General features: G+C 47.4%; 1 protein-coding gene across 1 annotated transcript; it reads left to right on the forward strand.

The window, feature by feature from the left end:
- Positions 1 to 2,617: 2,617 nt before the first annotated feature.
- RUNDC1 (RUN domain containing 1) lies at positions 2,618 to 14,717 on the forward strand. The gene is given in 6 exon segments (XM_044298714.1): positions 2,618 to 3,021; positions 6,608 to 6,766; positions 7,146 to 7,344; positions 11,045 to 11,128; positions 11,722 to 12,224; positions 12,226 to 14,717. Coding segments are annotated over 6 exon segments (1,659 nt in total). The 5' UTR covers positions 2,618 to 2,670; the 3' UTR covers positions 12,589 to 14,717.
- The last annotated feature ends 5,650 nt before the right edge of the window (positions 14,718 to 20,367 follow it).

The following is a 20,367-nucleotide window of genomic DNA, read 5'->3' on the forward strand; positions in this document are numbered from 1 at the left end:
TGACATCATGTACATCGGTCACATAGTCTATGTGCATGTGAACTGGCCTGGGCTGCAATACAATGTACAGCGCTGTGCTTGGTATGTTGTGAGAAGGCCACATGCTCTTTTGAGTGCTCCATTCCTTTCAAATAGCTGGTTGACCGGGGTGCCGGGAGTTGGACCCCTAATCGATCTGATATTGAGTGTTACAATGGCAGCTCATGGCGGCTGCTGCTGTCCAGGTGCCGACTTCCTATGTGTGAATTAGGCCTTGTATGTATTGTGAGCTGCTGCATGACAATATAGCTCTGCTGCTGATGAACTTCCTGCCTATGGAATTGATCTCTGGTGGTCTCTACCGATCTAGCTAGCCTGTAAAAGAGTTACTATTCATTTGTCTGTCTGGTTCCTGACCTGTGCCTGTTCACTGTACCACCTGCCCTCACATTTGGATTGTTTCATGGATTTGCATGAACTCTGCCAGCCCTGACCTCTACCTGTTTGCTGACTACATGTACTACCTGACACCTTGGTGCTCAGCACAGATGACAGGGTACATAATGATCAGGGGCTCCCTGGGCCATACACGGCAGGTCCACTGTTGATTTCAGCAGCAGAAAAATGTGCAGGATATCTGTCAGAATTAGAAGGGTGAAATCCACGGCAAAAAGTAAGAAACATAAATTGAAAATATGGGATCTCAAATCTGCACCACAGATTTTGTTGTGGGAATTTTCTGCGGCATGTGGATAAGATCTCATCCACATCGATGCTACTGGAAACTTCTGCAGATGCTTTTGCATGCAGTCACAATGTAGGAAAACCCACAGCGGACCTGCAGCATGTGGCTGTAAATTCTGCCCCCCTCCAAAAAAAAATCCCAGACAAAATCTGGAAGTAGTATCGCGGGAACTGCCTGCTGGATCTGGAAATCTGTATGCAAACGGAGATCATTTATTTCCGGATCTGTCTGACAAATGCATTGAAATACCGGATCCGTCTCTCCGGTGTCATCCGGAAAAACGGATCTGGTATTTGTTTTTTTCAAATTTTTAAAAGCCTGCGCATGTGCAGACCTGGAAAACCGGAACCGTCAATGCGGCAATTTCCTGAACACTTGGTACCGGATCCGCCATTAATACATTCCAATGAAAATTAATGCCTGATCCGGCAAGTGTTCCAGAATTTTGTCCGGAAAAAAAAATACTGTGGCATGCTGCAGTTTTTTCTCTCGTCCAAATACCGTAAAAGGACTGAACTGAAGACATCCTGATGCATCCTGAACGGATTGCTCTCCATTCAGAATGCATGGGGACAAGACTGATGTGTTTTTTTCCAGTATTGAGACCCTGTGACGGAACTCAATACTGGAAATCTTTAACGCTAGTGTGAAAGTACCCTAAGGCATCATGCACACGAAACTTATTTTGTTTCCGTGTCCGTTCTTTTGTAGATAGGATGCGGACCCATTCATTCCAATGGGTCCACAAAAAATGTGCTGTCCGCATCCGTATGTCCGTTCTATAGCCCTGCATTAAAAATAACATGTCCTATTCTTGTCTGTTTTGCGGACAAGGATAGGCATTGTTACAATGGATCCGGAAAAAAAACCGGATGCCATACGGACGTCATCAGTTTTTTTTCTTTGCGAATCCGCAATTTGCGAACATCAAAACACATACGGTGTATTACTGTAGTGCAGCGGCGGCATGAAGCGCACTGGCGTCATAGCAACCAATGACGCCGTGCGCTCCTGCTCTAAACAGGAATCCAGCCCGGCATACCACGGACCGCTCTCGGCTGCGGAACACGGCCATGTGCGTTCGGCCTAAGGGAAAGATTTGCACCTGTTCTGTGTTTTTGACCCGCACCTGGTTTTGGCTCACAATTAGGCCTCATGCACACAACTGTTGTTTTGGTCCGCATCCGAGCCACAGTTTTTGCGGCTCGGGTGCGGACCCATTCACTTAAATGGGGCTGCAAAAGATGCGGACCCTGCTGTCCGCATCCGTTGCTCTGTTCTGTGGCCCCGCAAACAAAAATATAACCTGTCCTATTCTTGTCCGTTTTGCGTACAAGAATAGGCATGTCTACAATGGGCCGCCTGTTCCGTTCCGCAAATTGCAGAAGGCACACGGGCGGCTTCCGCTTTTTTGCGGATCGCAAAAAACTGAACGGTCGTGTGCATGAGGCCTAACTGATGGAAATAAGTGACCTGAAGTGTGAACTAGGCCTAAGGCCTTTTGCACACGAACGTATTTTCTTTCCGTGTCCGTTCTGGTTTTTTTTTTTTTTTGCGGACCGTATACGGAACCATTCATTTCAATGGGTCTGCAAAAAAAACTGAAGGTACTCCGTGTGCATTCTGTTTCCGTATTTCCGTTCTGCAAAAAAATTGCATAACGGAGAAGGATAGGACTGTTCTATTAGGGGCCAGCTGTTCCGTTCCGCAAAATATGGAATGCACACTGGATGTCATCCGTATATTTTGCAGACCGCAAAATACATATCGTGTGCAGGAGGCCTAACACCTAACGCCTGCGCGGCCCCTTTAAAAGTCAGGAACAAGGAAGTGGTTACGCGTCACTTCTCCATAGCAACGGGCAGCTGTCAGCGTTCTAGAGCTGACGTCAGCAGCCAGGCTTCCAATATGGCGGCCTAGCTCCAGCCTGGAACAGACACCTCGCCATGTCCGCCGACGAGCTCTCGATGTCCGACGGGGAGCCGTTCAGCAGGGAGCGCTGGGCTCCGGTCGGGGCGGTGGCGGAGGAAGCGGACGGGCCCGGCCTGAAGTCGGAGGGCGGGGAGATGTCGGACAAGCTGCGGCGGCTGGAGGAGGAGCAGGACCTGCTGAACTCGTCGCTGCTCGCCCTCACCTCGCACTTCGCCCAGGTGCAGTTCCGTCTCAAGCAGATCGTGCGGGCGGAGGGGACGGAGAAGGAGCGGCTGCTGGCGGAGCTGGAGGACTTCGCCTTCAAGGGCTGCCCGTACGTGCAGGGAGCCCGGGGGGTGCACGGGCAGCCGGGGCCGGATGAGTCGGTGAGTGCTGCACGGCCGAGACCATTGGAGAGATATCGGAACGATCTGATCGGTGATACTGGTCAGAACTGATGTTTGGGGATTTGAGCCTCGTGATAATTGTGATCCCTTTTCCTCTATTATGACTATAGGAAACCGGTCATGTGATCAGCGCTGAGGGTGCAGTGTATGGCCCCTCCTGACATTACAGGTGCATTTAAAGGGCTTGTCTTCTCACATTGGTGCCATGATGTAACTCCTCCTTCAGAGCACCACAAGGCCATCTTGTCACTACTACCCTCATCAGTGTAGATCTGTGCAGCCTCGCGTTGGACCGTCTCGGTCCAATTATGAAGGCGGCGTCTATCGTTCCTATTGGGACATGAATGGACGCCATGTACCGCCTGCAGCCTCCGATGTCACCGGGCCTCAAAAGCTGATGTGCTGAGCACGCTGCCAACGTCCAGTCAAATAGGGGTTGTCTTCATGAAACAACCTTAAAGGGGTATTTTCCCGTCTGGGACAGTTATGGCGTATCACTAGGATAGGGATCAGCAACCTTCAGCACACTAGCAGCTGTGATACTACAACTCCCAGCATGCAAACACGCTCGCCTGTTCTTCTAACTCCCACAGAATTGAATGGAGCATTCTGGGAGTTGTAGTTTCTGAGCAGCTGAAGTGCCGGAGGCTGCTGAGCCAGGCTATGCCATAAATGTCGGACTTGTGCCCGTCCCACTTGGGTCTCACACGTAGGGTAACCATGAACTGCATGGTGGTGGAGTCTTCCGCAGTGGGATCCGCTCTTTTCAGTGACAGGTGATAACCTCCACGATTCTCAGTGCACCATTGTAACATGGCCTTCTAAAGGATCTGTCAGCAGGATCAACCCCATTAAACCAGGTGTAATGTCTAGTAGGGTTGACTAAAACAATACCTTAATTATGCAGATCCTTTTGTTTCTAAGTAATTTCACTTTTTATTAATAAGTAATTTAGGCCTTCAGTGCAACAAGGGGCGGGCGCTTTCTACTTGGAGCACCAGAGCTGCTCTGCTCCGACAGGATCTAGCATCTCATCTGGCCTTTTACTTTTGCGCCTGTGCCCTATACCACTTTCTGCTTGCAAAGCTTCGTAGATGACTACTGCGTATGCACTAATGACATCATCCGCCACCTAGAGGAGGAGGTAATCGCCACTCCGTATTCTAGCTATGTTCTCCATCAGAATCAATGGGGAAGGGCTAAGAGAGGTTGCGGTATTTCCACCTAGAGGAGGAGGTAACCGCCACTGCGTATTCTAGCTATGTTCTCCATCAGAATCAATGGGGAAGGGCTGAGAGGTTGCGGTATTTCCACCTAGAGGAGGAGGTAACTGCCACTGCGTATTCTAGCTATGTTCTCCATCAAAATCAATGGGGAAGGGCTAAGAGAGGTTGCGGTATGTCCACCGGCATAAACATGCTGTTCTCGGGGGCAGATCAGCATTCTGCTCATTTTTCTTGCACATATTTCAGCCATGGGAACGTAGCCTCCAGGTGGCTGCACAGACCAGGTATGTTCCTCTCCAGGGACATAAGCTGCCATCAGACATGTCTGATAGCAACTTTCTTCTCCCCATTCTCCAGACCAAAAGCACATGCATGCTTGGCAGAACTCGGCGTGAAGGTGTGGGAGAGAGAATGTTAGCTGAATGAGTTTTTGGCTAACGGCAATTGAAGGCATATAGGACACCAGACTTGGATTATAGAGGGGGTCCCAGATGGACCTTCTATGATGTCTTCCTGCTTTAATGCGTCATCTGACAATCTCTCGTGTAGTGTGTGTGTATAGCGATTGCTTACAAGGGGAGGTCTATACGGGTCCGGTCCCTCTGTGGACAAACACTGCGCGTTCTTAGAGCCACAGTCCCTGAAGTCTTAGCTCCAGGACGTTCTCGTGGCACTTTCATCATCACTTCAACAAGAAAAGCTCCACCTAACGCTGGAATTTCAAGTTCCCTTCCGTGTAAAACCTTTCTGGCAACTGGCTGCCGCAAGAAAGGGGATTATCCAACTCTAACAGTCCCCTGCAGCAGTGCCACCAGAATCTCCAGGGCTTCCTGAATTACCATGACTGGACATGGCTGCCAGAAAGATCACTGGGACAGGAGGACCCACTACTGAGTGTAAATTGATACAGTATTTTAGATGGGAACCAGATTTCCCTTGAAAATCTAAAATTGTGGGTTGGATGGCAGCGAGCTCTAATATTCCCCACTGCATGCCCCCTCCCAATAGCCTTGCTTTAGGAAGCTGAGCTATGAGTTGCTGTTTGGTGGCTCCTGTTCCTCTGTCCGCCTGCTGCGTGGAGGACGCGGTGATCACACGTTGTTCTTCACTGACAAAGCACCGTCACTGCACGCTTATGTGTTAAAAAAAAAATTTCGTTTAGTTATTTTTTTTTTTTTGATCACGCAGAGTCATAAAAAATGGGGTCCCTGTCTAGATGAGATATCCAGTGATCTCCAGAATGAGACCTGGTCTTTGCCTCAGGTCCATTATGCTGATCTGAATCCCTTCTCTTAGGGGTGTTGGGAATATAAAGAAGGGTTTGGGACAGCACCTTCTGGTGACATCCCTTATCCCTCCATATTACAGGCTGGGACAGGAGAAGGCCACACCAAACAGCTCCCTATAGCTCAGCTTTATTGGTTAGGGAGATCTCTAGGAACGTTGCCTATTTCCTTTGCGCTAGGGTACGCTCTCAGGCATGGGTCCTCGGTGTTTCCTCTGTAGGGAAGCCATGTGACGGTACAATGCTATGTGTAACGGCATTATACAAACAACACGCCCGGCTCTGTTATCACCATGTAAAACCAGTTGTACTGCTGCTCATGGCCATAATGACGGCTCTTCTCCTTTTCTCTTTATGCTCCCGGTGCAGGAACTGGTAAGTGTCAGGTGTCAGCCTTCGTGTTCTTCTGTCACATATAAACCTCGTACCAGCCAACGCATGAAGTTATGTTTCGTTCCTGATCCATCTGACACTTGTGTTTTTAAGAAAATGTTCAAATAAAGACATAAAATGCATTTTTTTAATACTTTGTTACTGTCCCACCCTACATACCTTCCATCCACGTTGATTACAGGTACCTTCTTACACCTGTTAGGTCCATGGTGTAAGTTGTAGTGAAGGTAATTTTCTTACCAGCGACTGTATTTGTGAGTTATAACCTCCCTCCTGATCCTCAGCTGTGTCATGTGACCCTCCAACTGACACAGCGTCTTATGTGCGGACAGGGGGTCAGTTTCTTGATTCATTCCTATGTGCCTGACAAGGAGGCAGTTTACCTTTCTGAAGGGCCAGGGATACAAATGTAAAGATGTCCGGAGAAATAAGGATTGGGAATGTTGAGTTTCAACATGCCAAATCCTGTGTTGTCAAGGAAGATAAGACCCCACAGTTTATTCCACTCTTCCTATTGAAGCACCTGCTATGTGATCTGTAAAGTACGGGATCTTCATGCCGGAATGTCTTCTAAATTGGCTTTTGCTGGGGTTACGTTTTGTCTTGTCCTTTTTCACGCCGTGTGGTATAATAATCCTTCTGCTCCTTGTCTGTTCTGTAGAGTGAATGGGAGAAGAGGGAACGCATTGAGGCGCAGAGGGAAAAGCAGCGAGAACTGATCGTCCAGCTCAAGACCCAGCTGGATGACCTGGAGACATTTGCATATCAAGAGGGAAACTATGACTCTCTACCCCAGTCCATGGTCATGGAGAGACAACGGGTAAGTGGCTCCTCATCTGGTACTACGGCCAGAGTGGAGAGCAATTACAAGGAGCATCCCTCTAAATCTCTGCAGGACCTATCCTACATTACAGACAACCCATTGAATTTCAATTAGCACTGTAATGCTTAATTTCCCCTGTGGGGGAGCCCTAGGAAAATTGAACACTTACTGCCAGGTTTACTCACAGATTACAACTAATCGCTGATGATCCCAGGAAGGGAGGCACTCTGCGATCAGCTTATTTTCCAGGGAGCCTTCTAACAAATGGGGATTGTCCAAAGCGGAGCACCCCTTTTAATCGACGGTTCCCTCTAAATCGATGGTGTCAATAATTAGTTCCATACAATATATATAATAAATCCTCTTCCTCTCACAGGTGATCATCGATGAGTTAATAAAGAAACTAGACGTCAATTTAAATGAAGATATCGGCTGTTTGTCCCCGGAAGAATTGCGCCAGAGAGTGGACGCTGCCATCGCCCAGATTGTCAATCCAGCGCGAGTGAAGGAACAGCTAGTGGACCAGCTGAAGACCCAGATCCGAGACCTCGAGATGTTCATAAAATTCATTCAAGGTCAGAATGGGGGGGGGGGGGTGTTGACAGGTTAGGGTGTTAACACCAGAGTTTAGCATTGGTTCTTTGCTGCAACATGAGGTTTCAGACTTGTGCCAAGTATCTGGCGGCGTTACACAGTAGTTTGCACCTTAATGCCCACGTTACATGGCGAATTCCAGCTGCTGTACCCATAAGTGTGATGTCACAGCTCTGCTGTGTTCTGAGCCAATCAGAAATCTCCACACTGCGCTAGGACAGCATACGGGGGTCATTTACAATCAGAAATACAAAGCTTATTTGCTCTGCAATATGCAACTTTCCCAGCTCGCGCCAGCAGGCCTGTCTTAGTCGTCATTTTGACGGTCTAATATTAAGCCAGCAAGGAAGCTGCCTTGCATTTAGACTGGTGATGGATACGCTGAAGTTATGTAGAGGAGGCCAGCGCCTCTACATAGCCGCGGCGGATCCACCGCCAGTGCAGGGGCTTAAGACCGGTGTCTAAAACGCTGGTCTTAATAAATGACCCCCACAGTCTCTCGCATACAATATGTGATGCATCTTCACCTTTCCGTGACAAAATCAGGACATGAAAAATGGACGTGTTCCGTGTAATATCAGCTATCAAAATGTCACCAACAGCTTCCCATTGACTTAAAGGGGTTGTAGTGTGAAAAATGAAAATCCAATATCGTATCGTATGTGACGGTCTCAGAAAGAAACAACCCTGTGCCTCACGTGGATCCAGAGATCTCCCCACTCATTGCTCCAATTGCTCTGCTAGATTTATTTTAAGATGGCGGCTTAGGGTACTTTCACACTAGCGTTTTTGCTGGATTCGGAAGGGTCCAGCAAAAACGCTTCCGTTACTGATAATACAACCGTCTGCATCCGTTATGAACTGATCCAGTTGTATTATCTTTAACATGGCCACGACAGATCCGTCATGAACTCCATTGAAAGTCAATAGGGGACGGATCAATTTTCTATTGTGGCAGAGAAAACTGATCCGTCCCCATTAACTTGCATTGGGAGTCATGATAGATTCCCAGGACGGAAAGCAAAATACTGCGGTTTGCTCTCCGGTCTGGGAACGCAACTTAAAGGGGTTATCCCACTAAGCGTTTTCATACTTACCTGCTGCCGCCGCGCGTTCACTTCCTGGATTCTGGCTGGGGGCGGGCTTCATCTTGATTGAAGTCTTCTCCCGGCCGTGCCGCGCGCTGGACTGAATGCGCACGCCGCCGCGCATGCGCAATGGTGACTTATTCCTACAGAGCCGGCGTGCGCGTTCGCAGCTCTGTACTATTCTGGTTGGGAAGAAGTCACTGTCGCGCATGCGCGGCAGCGTGCGCGTTCAGAACAGCGAGCGGACCGGCCGGGAGAAAAGGAGTCGTCTTCTGGGCAAGCGCGACCTTCCGGCTTTTGGAGAAGAACAGTGGTCGTAACCAGGGGAGACCGAGTCACAACAATCAGGTAAGTGGGTATGAATTTTATCCTAATCGGTGGGGATTTGTTAATAAAGTATATTTACAAAAATGATCACTGTCAAATCATTAACAGATTTAACAGTGATCATTATGATGGGATAACCCCTTTAACGGAACTGAATGCATTATTTGACAATGAATGGGGACAAAACTAAAGCGTTTTTCCGGTATTGAGCCCCTATGACGGAACTCAATACTGGAAAACTTAAACGCTAGTGTGAAAGTAGCCTTACTCGGGGGGTGTGTCCTTTCTACTGCAGTTGAAGGATGGAACTGAGCATGTACTTGCATCTTAATAAGCAGGACAGAGAAAGTAGAAAACAGCAGCTGGCGCTGTATAGATACATTTCAGTGAATGATGCTATACTAAATCTTTAATTACATGCAATTACAAAAGTATTCAGATCCAGGTGCTGATTTGAAATAATAGTATATTTTCATGGGACAACCCCTTTTAAATAAAAAAATAAAAAGCCATAATTTGAACATGGTGGGGGTTCCTTTCCTGATCCTTGATTTCATATCCACTGCAGAGGTGTCACGAAGGGTGTGGTTGGTGGTAACTTCCCTCAAGTGGATTTTAGCTTTGTTCACCATTGAAATCAATGGGGAAGGGCTAAAATGGCTTTATTTTTTTACTTATTTTTTTTTTCTTCACGTGCCGAAAAATGCGCTTTTCACAGAAGCAGAGCAACTTGCTGATTTGCCAGTGTAGTTCAGGAAGTCCAGGCACCCCTGTCTTTTGGTGCTATTATCTGTGCGGCCTCCTCCTCGCTATATAAGAAGCTAGTGCCAGGGCTATACTGATTTCTGTCCTTCCTCCACTATTCTGTCAGGAATCTGAGCTGGTTTTTTTTGCCGGGTGGATTTAGTCCCTTACAACATGAGGAGGATGCCACTTTGCCCTATATTATCGTTGAACGTCTCATATTTTCAGGTGTACTACTCATTTACATAGATAAACTTCTAAATTTAAACGTTTCAATGTCCCTGTACACCTAAGGGCTCACGTACACGACCGTGATCCGGCTGGGTGGCCCGCTAACAGCCGGTCTGCAAAATACGGGCCCCGGCCGCTTTTGCACCGCATCATGGATGCAGATCCATTCACCTGAATAGGTCCGCAATCCGGGAGGTGCGGAACGGAGGTTTCTGTCCATGCATTGCTGACCGCAATTTGCCGTCCATAGCACAGGCCCGGCCGGCACACGGTCGTGTGCATGAGCCCTGAGAGAAAAGCCAGCTGAACCTGTCAGACTTGTTACTTATCTGATGAGTGTGAGGACCTGCTGACCCTCCCCGGACAGAAGGAATCGGCCATGTTGAATGTTATCATGCCCGATCCTCTGTTCCCCTGGAAGCTAAGCTACCGGCAGAGTTGTCTGGCTTTGGCTTCCTCTCCCCATTGAAAGACATGTACACTTGCGTATGTGTATGAGTCGGGATGAGGTTCGGCTGATCACTGTTCGAGGTCCCCTTTAAGGAGAGAAGCGTACCAGGGCAGTGTAGGGGTTAATGATTTACCTGGTCTGGTAGGTTGCTGGGTGGAACGGTGTTGGGTACGGGCACAGGGCTGCTCGTATTTATTTTTAAGATGCTTTGATAGCGTATAGTGTGACTCTGGATCGTATCCAAGGCCGGATAAAGATATGAAACCGGGCAACTGATGAATAATGAACTGATCGGGGGAGGGGCCCTTGCTGTTAACGGGTGAACCCTAGTAGCGGGACGCTGTGGGGCCTAATTTCACAGGCGCCAGTTTGAACCAGACGACCCCTTTAATTTCCGAGGACCTTGGTTATAGATTGCACATAAAGAGCTGTCTCTTTTCCTCTACCGACGGTTCGGTGTCTGTGATCTCGGCTTCAGAAAGATACTTTTCATGAAACGGGGCAAAATGGCCCCAAATCTCGGCCACAATGGAGTACAGGAGCGACTGGTCTGCCTCCAGTGAGCCCTGGACTGTCTGGCCTGCACATATCCCCTCCCCACGCTTCTCTCGGTTACATGTCTGTTTTGGGAGTTGACCCTCCCTCCTGTCGGTAGGTAGTCACCCACGCACTGCAGCTGCATCCCCCTCCTCCCTGTCTTCTCAGAACTTACCTTGCCAGTGCGGGTTATCTGGGATGGAAAGCTGGTTTCGCCCTGGCGATCGCCTGTCACTTACTGGTTTTCTGCTGACTGGTAACGGCTCTTGTATAAATCATATGACCTGATTTTGTTTTATATAGATGAGATTGGCAGCCCACCTGAGAATTCAGTTGGCGGAGCGACAGGCTACACCCCAAGTTCTGGACCAAATGCACGGACCGGTGGTGAGCATACTGCTTTACTTACTGCAGTATATTTTATTACTATTTAAAGGGATTGTCCAGGGTTAGGGAGATTATTCCTCCCCCATTTAAGTGAATGCGAGTGAACTGCAATACCTGTGTATGGACAGGGGTGGTGCTGTTTTTGGAAGAAAGGAGCATGTTTTTCTTATCCCGGACAACCCCCTTTAAAGATCACCTGTCAGCAGAACTAACCTTGTTAAACCAGACATGCTACCTGGTAGGGTTGATCCTGCAAACAAAAGGGATACCTGCCTGTGGAAATCGACTGCAGTGTTCCTGAGAAAAAGACTTAGGCTGTCATTTATTATTTGATTTATTCCAGTTTTTGGCGTAATTAGGTCGCAGATTTTGTCGCAAAGGTGTTTGAGACAAATCTGTGACTTTACCCCGCTCGCTCCACTTTTCTCACGGGTGGGGAAGAGGACGGGCGGCTAGCCCGTCTCACTTATACTTTTCCATGCCAGTTCACGGTGTGGAAAATGGCCTCAAAGGGGTTAGAGATTCTTTACCATACATCTGAAGATGGCAGAAATGCTGTGGTGAACCTTCTAAATGTCTTATGTCTTCCACAGTGAATCCAGAGCAGGCTAAGCAGATCCGGGAGACAGGACTACATCTACTGCGCCGGGCTCTGGCCGTCCTGCAGATCTTCGCAGTCAGTCAGTTTGGCTGTGGTGCAGGTCGTGTTCCTCAAAACTTCTGGAATCTGGATGAAAGCAACAGAGACTTCACTCCACTGATTAAGAAGTTAGAAACCTCTGTGGAGAAAGTGAAGCAGCTGGCACTGCGCCAGCAGCCTCAGGATCACGTCATCAGCTATGCCACCATGCAGGAGATCGCACTAGGAGGAAAAGACGAGCTGACCGTGGCTGTCAGGAAAGAGCTGGCCATTGCTGTCCGGGACCTCATGTCACACGGTCTATATGCGACGTCTCAAGGCATGAGTTTGGTTCTAGCACCCATCGCCTGCCTGATCCCAGTCTTCACTGCCTCGCCTCCATCTATGCACCCTTGGGAACTTTTTGTTAAATACTACAATGAGAAGAACGGAAAGGCATTCGTCGAATCTCCTGCATCGTAAGCTGTCACAATCCTTCTCCCTACCTATCTCAGGAAGTCACAAGGTCACCCCGAAGCAGAGCCTCCTCTCCGCTATCCACGCCGTCTTAACGGAACACGACCCGTTCAAGCGTAGCGCAGACTCTGAGTTCAAGGCGCTGATCTGCATGGCGTTGAATGAGCAGCGGCTTGTGTCATGGCTCAACCTCATCTGCAAGTCAGGGGTGCTGATCCAATCTCATTACCAACCTTGGAGTTACATGGCAAGCAGCGGCTTTGAAAGTGCCCTGAACATGCTCAGCCGTCTCAGCAACCTGAAGTTCCACCTGCCCGTGGACCTCGCTGTGCGCCAGCTCAAGAACATAAAAGATGCTTTTTGATGCCGTCTAGTGAATTGCGCTCCTGTTCATACATCTCTCTGTAATCATTTCAGGTGTCTGAGGATCGGGCTTTGTTTTCAGCCTATTCTCTTCTGTATCTGCCAGTTAAAGGGGAGGTCCATGTGGTCCTCAAGCTTTGAGGAGCCATAACGTCAGGATATCAAGCACAATTACTCTAGACATAATCCAGTGACCTGTTTTAGTAGGTTATAAAGGTGGTAACTTATTTTATGAGGTTTATATGTATTTTAAATATATAGTGTGTGTATATATAATGTGTAACTACTGCAAAACCTGTTCCCATCACTGGGGGTCTGCAATTACATGTGACACGACTGCCATTATAGACCTGAGGGTATGCTTCATAAGTGTATAGAGGTCGTGATTGTCCTGTTACGCCGTGATCTATAGGAAGATGGGCGCCATAAAGTGAAGCTCTATCTCAGAGGCACAAAGTAGGATTTTCACCATTGTATTGAAGAAGAGCTCTGTACGAGGTACCGATTACATTGAAGGAGCTTCTTATTTTGTAGTGTGGGGGCCATGGAGAATAACGCTATTAACCCTATACTGTGAATGGACTTGTGCTATGCTGATGGGTACTACCATTTAAAGAATACAGGCTCTCTAAAACAGTACCTGTATGCCACTGACCATGCTAGCGACCCTGGTGATCTGCTACCTAAACTGCTCCCCCAAAGGCCACCTGGGTGGCCTATTGCCAGGGAGTGTAGAAGTATGACTACTATAACCCTCACTAGATGAAGCAGACCATCATGAAGCCACTTTAGCCTCCATAGTCAGTGGCTGAAGGCAAGGTGACCCTGTGCTTTCCTAGCACCACTGCCAATGTGTTAGTGATTTAATGGGGACACTGCATCAGGACCTCCAATAATTGGACACAATATGGCGGTACACATTACATAAGTATTGTCCGGAATGCGTTTGATCAGACGTCCGTCAGATCGTTTGCACGACCGTGGCGGACTAAACTTGCAGATTAGGAAAGTAAAACTGCCGGTTCTGCTGAGAACGGCTCAAAGAAACCCACCCTGACAGATGACATTACAGAAGACTACAGTTTGCCGTCAGTCATTGCAAACGTTTTGCTTGCATATAATTTAGAAATGGTCTAAATAGTTAATTTTGACTGACATGTATGTATATGGGATGCCTAAGGCTAGGGCTCCACAGTCACATGGCAAAGCCCGTCAGGCACAGGAGTCTTGCTGGATTACCTTTACTGTGCATACAAAGCTCTACCCAGGCTGGATCTTCTTACAAATGGCTGCAAAGTTTTTTTTTTGTTTTTTTTTTTTGGTTTTTTTTCTAGGGTAAAAGTTGAGGTTGGTGTTGTGGAGCCCGGACCTAAAGGAGAGATGATAGGAGTAGAAGTATTTATTTCTATTCGTCCTAGTGGCTTCAAAAATACAAGTTTTAATGTACTCACGATTTCTGGAATTCAGCACCAAAGATCTATATTTATATATCCAAAGTTTTTTAGGACACCCTAGTGTGGTATAGGGATGGACTCACTGTAACGCTAGCTTGTACAGAACCAGGGAGAAAGGTTAAAGGAACTCTCTCGCCACAATCTTGGACTATTATCTGCATTAATACAGGAGTCCAGATCACCATTTCTTCCTGTTTCTTCACCATCGGGGTGTAAAGCTATGATGAAGTAGATTAGGAGGACTGCTGGAGTCCAGATCACTATTTCTTCCCGTTCCCTCCATCATCGGGGTGTAAAGCTATGATGAAGTAGATTAGGAGGACTGCTGGAGTCCAGATCACCATTTCTTCCTGTTCCTCCACCATCGGGGTGTAAAGCTATGATGAAGTAGATTAGGAGGACTGCTGTGCACACGAACATGACTCCTCTCCATTATGTTGGCATGGCAGTCCGGTCCCTTTATCTGTATTACTGCAGGCAGTAGTCCATGACCATGGTGTTGGATTCCCTTCAATACTTCAGATGCGCGTGTCCGTTCTGTATGTATCTCCTGAAGCACATTTGTATGGTTGGTTGTCTGTGATCCTGAATTCAGCTGTACGTCTGTGATGTAAAGCGGTCTGTATCCGGTGCTTCTACCTGGTCATTGTAAAATATATATATTTTTATAACTCAATGTTCTCAAATAATTATTTTCCAGTTCAATGCAAGTTTGTCCTACCATAGAAAGAAAGTGAGGCTGTCACTGTTTGTACCTCCTCTCTCAGAATGGGGGGGGGGGGGGGGGGGGGTCTACCGTGCTACTTATGCCCTACTGCCCCTTTTTTAGTGTATGTCCACGTGACAGAGAAAAAGGCTTAAAGGGGTTGTGCAAGAATAGGGAGGGGGTTTGGCAACCGCACCCTTCCCTTTACACACTCACTTGTCCTGACCAGTAGTGGGAAGCTTACTTACCTGCTTCCCCGGCACTGGTTCACCGCTACTTCTTTCTGGCCTGCAATGCTCATATGACGCAAGGCGATCTGGTCATCGCCACGGCCAGTAATTGGCTGCAGGCGGTGTCAAACCGGATGTTGTCAGCAAGGGAGTCCAGAAGAGCATCGCAGGCCGGGGAAACGGATAAGTAAGCTTCCCTTTTACAGGTCTGGCCAAGTGGGGAGAATTCCTGACCACCCTTCCCCCCGCCACCACCACCACAATTCTTGCACATCCTCTTTAAGATTTTGCTCTATGGTTTACATGTGGATTTTGTGGCAGATTTTACTCAATGCATTGCAAATGGTGAAGTCCACAGTAAAAATCCACAGGAGAAAATGACATGTCTGTTTATATGCAGATGTCATCCGCTCTGCGGCAACTGAATTTTCCGCTCTCAATCCCAGAAAATCTGCAGCATTTCTGCTACGTGTGGACATTGCCTTAACTCTACCCTCCCCCCGTCTGTTATGGTGACATTCCCAACTACAGTACAACCCCATGAACTGGCCAGGTATGTCACTGCAAGGGAAATGCCAAAGATACCTTTGACCAGTGAGGGTCCCCAAAGTTGGATGCCCACAGATCATAATAGTTTGGCATATTACAAGCTGGCAGGCTCGGACTGGCCCACAGTGTCGGCCCTAGGTACCCCAGTCCGACACTGCAAGCTGGAAATACCCCTTTACTGGCTGTGTATCCTTGTTTCCATAGACAGTGTCTATTAAGAAGATTATTGTATTCTGATGATGGTTTCTTCTTGTGATTCCTGATCTAAACAAGTGTGTGTTGAATGAAGAGGCAGTCTGCTGTAGGACCACCTCATTTCACATGGCTACAAAGCTGCAGATCTGTCACCCTGATCACACAATGGCCGCGCAGAGAGGTGTTCATTTGTTTTTCTTATTAAAATCCTAAAACCATTTGGTAGGCAAAGGGAAGAAAAGTGTTCTCCTGTAAACGGGAAGCCTCCCATATATCAGATAGACTGCCCTTTTTGCCACATGTATTACATTCTATGGTTTGAAGAACAATAATGTGCAACTACCCGCACATACAATATCTGGTTGTGGTTGGTACCGGATGAAGCACTTTATTGCTTTCCCATCATATTACTCCGATCTGCCTAAGATCTCACATTGCTGTAGGATTGTGGACCGTGTGAACAGATCGCCAAGAATCTAGTGTATAAAGGTGTACATTTGGTAAATGTCGTGTCTGGATTATGTCCTGCCAATGTCTTTTGTTGGTCTGTATGAGAAGCTTCTATTTATGTAGATGTGGTGACAATAAAATGCTGCTAGTTTTCAAATGAGTTCAAGAAGGGTATATTTCATACAGTAAAGTAGGAGGACAATAGAATTAACATGGGATAGATTGCATTAAAGGGGTTGTGGCATATCACTAGGATAAATCGCCTAGTGTCTGATAGCTGTGGGCTCAGCTGATTTTGGAAGTCCCATACAAATGAATGAGAAGCGGGGCCACCACTCCATTCAGTTGTATGGGGACTGACTGAAGAGCCAGCACTTGACTATTTTCAGCAGTCCTGTAGAAAAGAATGGAGGCCGTCTGCGCATTCAAGGTCTGCTCTCCTTCCCTCTGCAGGCTCCGTTCTAGAGGTACTGGTCCCACCTTCTGCAAATTGCACCTATCCGACATATGGTGGCATATCCTAGTGATATGCCACCAATGCTTGAGATGACACGACCCCTTTAAAACGAGCCTGGAACCATCGGCAAGCCTGTTAAGTAGCTGGGGGTCCAGGGTCCCAAACCTACCCATAGTCAACCCATCTATCCCACAAAAATTTTAAATGAAAATCAAACTAAGGCCTCATGCAAACGACAGTATATGTCAGTTTGAAAAAGTTTGCCTTGAAAATGATAGGAAAAAACGGACACAGATCACGGACGCGGATAACAATCTTTTGTACCTCCGTTTTTTTTCACGGACCCATTGACTTGAAAGTCAATGGGTCCGCAGAAAATCACGGAAAACTAAACAACGGACACGGATGCACACAACGGTCGTGTGCATGAGGCCTTACTGGGAGAGGAGTCCAGGACTCTTCTTCAGCTGCAGTGGGCCCAGTGCAAGATTACTGTCCTCTGCATCAACAGAACCTGGTACGAACGGAGAAGACTCGTGGACTCCTTCAATTTCCATTTAGGCCCCTTTGACACGAGTGTGACTGATTGGCTCCAGATGCGTTCAGTGAAACTCACCATTTTGCAAGTTCAGTCAGATTTTGTCTGCGATTGCGTTCAGTTTTTTTTTTTCATGCGGGTGCAATGCTTTCTGATGCGTTTTTCACACATGTGATAACAACATCTCCTAGCAACCATCAGTGAAAAACGCATCACATCCGCACTTGCTTCCGGATGCAAATCGTTTTTCACTGAAGCCCCATTCACTTCTATGGAGCCAGGGCTGCGTGTAAAACGCAGAATATAGAACATGCTGCGTTTTTTCACGCAACGCAGAACTAATGCGTGAAAAAAAATGTACACAGACCTATTGAAATGAATGAGGTCAGGATTCGGTGCGGGTGCTATGCGTTCACGTCACGCATCGCACCTGCGCAGAGAACTCGCTCGTGTGAAAGGGGCCTTACTACTCTTCTTTGCAGGAAGGGATGGATTTGCTACGGGCAGGTTTGGGGCCATAAAGCCCAGCTGCATAAAAGGCTTTAGGCATCGAATATATAAAACACGCCACATGTAGTTCCAAGACTGACGCTCCCGTATACACAGGATCCGTTAATCCCCAGAACCAGCAATCTGAAAAATGCATCGGACAAGCTTCGAAGTATAAATATCACTGTAAATTCTTCCCTTTAGGCATTGCCAAGAAAACTCATCTGAATCCGGTGGATTTTGGGTACACTACTGCTAGAGATGACTGAGGACTGAAAACTCTACATTCTTATTAAATTGCATATTACAGACTGAGAATTAATTTTGTGGCTTACAATTACAGATGGATTATAAAAACACTTAAAGAGCCTCCTGTCAGCGTGATCAAGCCTGCCAAGGGCTGTAATACAAAGACCTGATTCCACGTGCAATTGTCGGGAAGGAAGCATTCCTTCCTGGCAACCGCCTGCTCGCTAGCGGACGAGACCGCTGCTATTACATGCAGTGATCTCAGCATGGGGAGGGGCGATTGTTATGCTATCGCTCGTCCCCATACTGTCTAGTTTCGGGCATGCTCAACCTGTGGCCCTCCAGCTGTTGCAAAACTACAACTCCCAGCATGCCTGAACAGCTTACAGCTATCAGCCTACAGCAGGGCGTTTTGGGAGTTGTCGTTTTCCAACAGCTGGAGGGCCGCAGGTTGAGCATGCCTGGTCCAGTTATTTGCCAGCAGCAGATCGTGATTAGACAGCATGATCTGCAGCCGGGAGGTCTTGATCTTTCCGCATGCTCAAAGATCACGATTGCCTGATGAACGAGCGTTTGGCAGTATTAAACTGCCAGATGATCGCTAACGAGTTTTACTAAGAACGCTTGTTGGCGATCATTTGGCAGAACATCTGCCAGTGTAATACAGGCTTTAACACTGCAGATATATCTGTGTTTTTATTCATTTGTAAATGAGCATATATTCGCTTATACATATTACTGATTACTTTATATAAATAAACCAGCTATATGTATTAGCTTTCTAAGTGTAGAAAACTACTCTTCTCAACATAGGGCTATAGCCTGGAGAGAAGTGGTCAGCCTTGCATGCTGATGTCTGAGGTTCATATCCCAGGAGAGAATTCTAGATTTTATTCTTCAGTTATAAATTTTTTTTCTCCCTCATTTAACCAATAATAAAAAGCTATAGCATTACTATATTGAGAAAAAAAAATTGTATACTTAGAAAGCTAAGGGTACTTTCACACTAGCGTTATTCTTTTCCGGGTTTGAAATCCAGTAAAGGGTCTCAATACCAGAAAAAAAATACATCAGTTTTGCCCTAATGCAATCCGTTCAGTATGCATCAGGATGCTGCAGTATTTTTTCCGGCCAAAATCCCGGAACAATACCGCACTTCCCGGAACTGCCTGCCGGATTCTAACAACGCTAGTGTGAAAGTACCCTAATACATATTGCTGGTTTATTCACAGGCAAAATATATCATTATAAAGACACCAGTAATATGTATTTGCTTTATTTAGTCTTTTATGATGGGTTAAATGAAGGCTGTGCGGGCATGCTGGGAGGTGTAGTTTTGCAACAGCTGGAGGCACACTGGTTGGGAATTACTATTATATGCCCATCCCCCATCCCCCCCACCCCACCACCCCACCACCACCACCACCACCACCACCACCTTATTTTATATTCACTGTTTGAACATGAAATGTACAGAAATGAACAGAATTTCTCCTCCATGTCATGCACCGTACCCACCTGGCCTGCTGTAATCCTCCCCATGCGGATGCACCAGAGAACTGGACGAAGTGGCTTTAACTTCCTTCCAGTGCTAGGCAACCGCTGCACAGAAGTCCCGCCCCCACGCCGATCAGCTGGGACACGCTGCCGTCCCCACGCTGATCGGCTGGGAGCGCCGCCGCCACACAGAAGTCGACACGCGACCCGCCGCTGATCATCTGGGAGACAGGACCCGCCGCTGCACGGCCATCAGGTATCGGCGACATTTGCACGAGTACAAGTACTCGTGCAAATGTTTGATACCGATACTGGTATCGGGACATCCCTAATTATTTGATTGATTGAGACTGGCACGGTGATCCTAATCATTTCTATGGGATCCCTGCTACTCTGCGATATCGGCCAAGACACACGAACAGTGTAGCCACGTCCTTATACTCCCTCTGTGAATTGGCTTCTGATATCCCATAATAACGGCCTGGGCATACTGGGAGTTCTAGTTCTCTCTTCTTATACCCCCTGCCTGAAATATCCTGTGTTATCCCATAATAATGGCCTGGACATGCTGGGAGTTGTAGTCCTCTCCCCTTATACCCCCTGCCTGAAATATCCTGTGTTATCCCATAATAACAGCCTGGACATGCTGGGAGTTGTAGTCCTCTCTTCTTATACCCCCTGCCTGAAATACCCTGTGTTATCCCATATTAACAGCCTGAACATGCTGGGAGTTGTAGTCCTCTCCTCTTATACCCCCTGCCTGAAATATCCTGTGTTATCCCATAACAGCCTGGACATGCTGGGAGTTGCAGTCCTCTCTTCTTATGCCCCCTCCTTGTAATGTCCTCTGATGCTGGTATATAGATTACAGTTTTCATTCTGTTTGCTGTATGGTGTCCTCCGTTTGTGGATTATGAAAGTGGGCACCCTGGCATAAGTTCAGTATATGGTGCCAAGTGCTGTACA

Source organism: Bufo gargarizans, chromosome 6 (genome assembly GCF_014858855.1).
Source record: "Bufo gargarizans isolate SCDJY-AF-19 chromosome 6, ASM1485885v1, whole genome shotgun sequence".
In the NCBI taxonomy this organism is placed as follows: domain Eukaryota; kingdom Metazoa; phylum Chordata; class Amphibia; order Anura; family Bufonidae; genus Bufo; species Bufo gargarizans.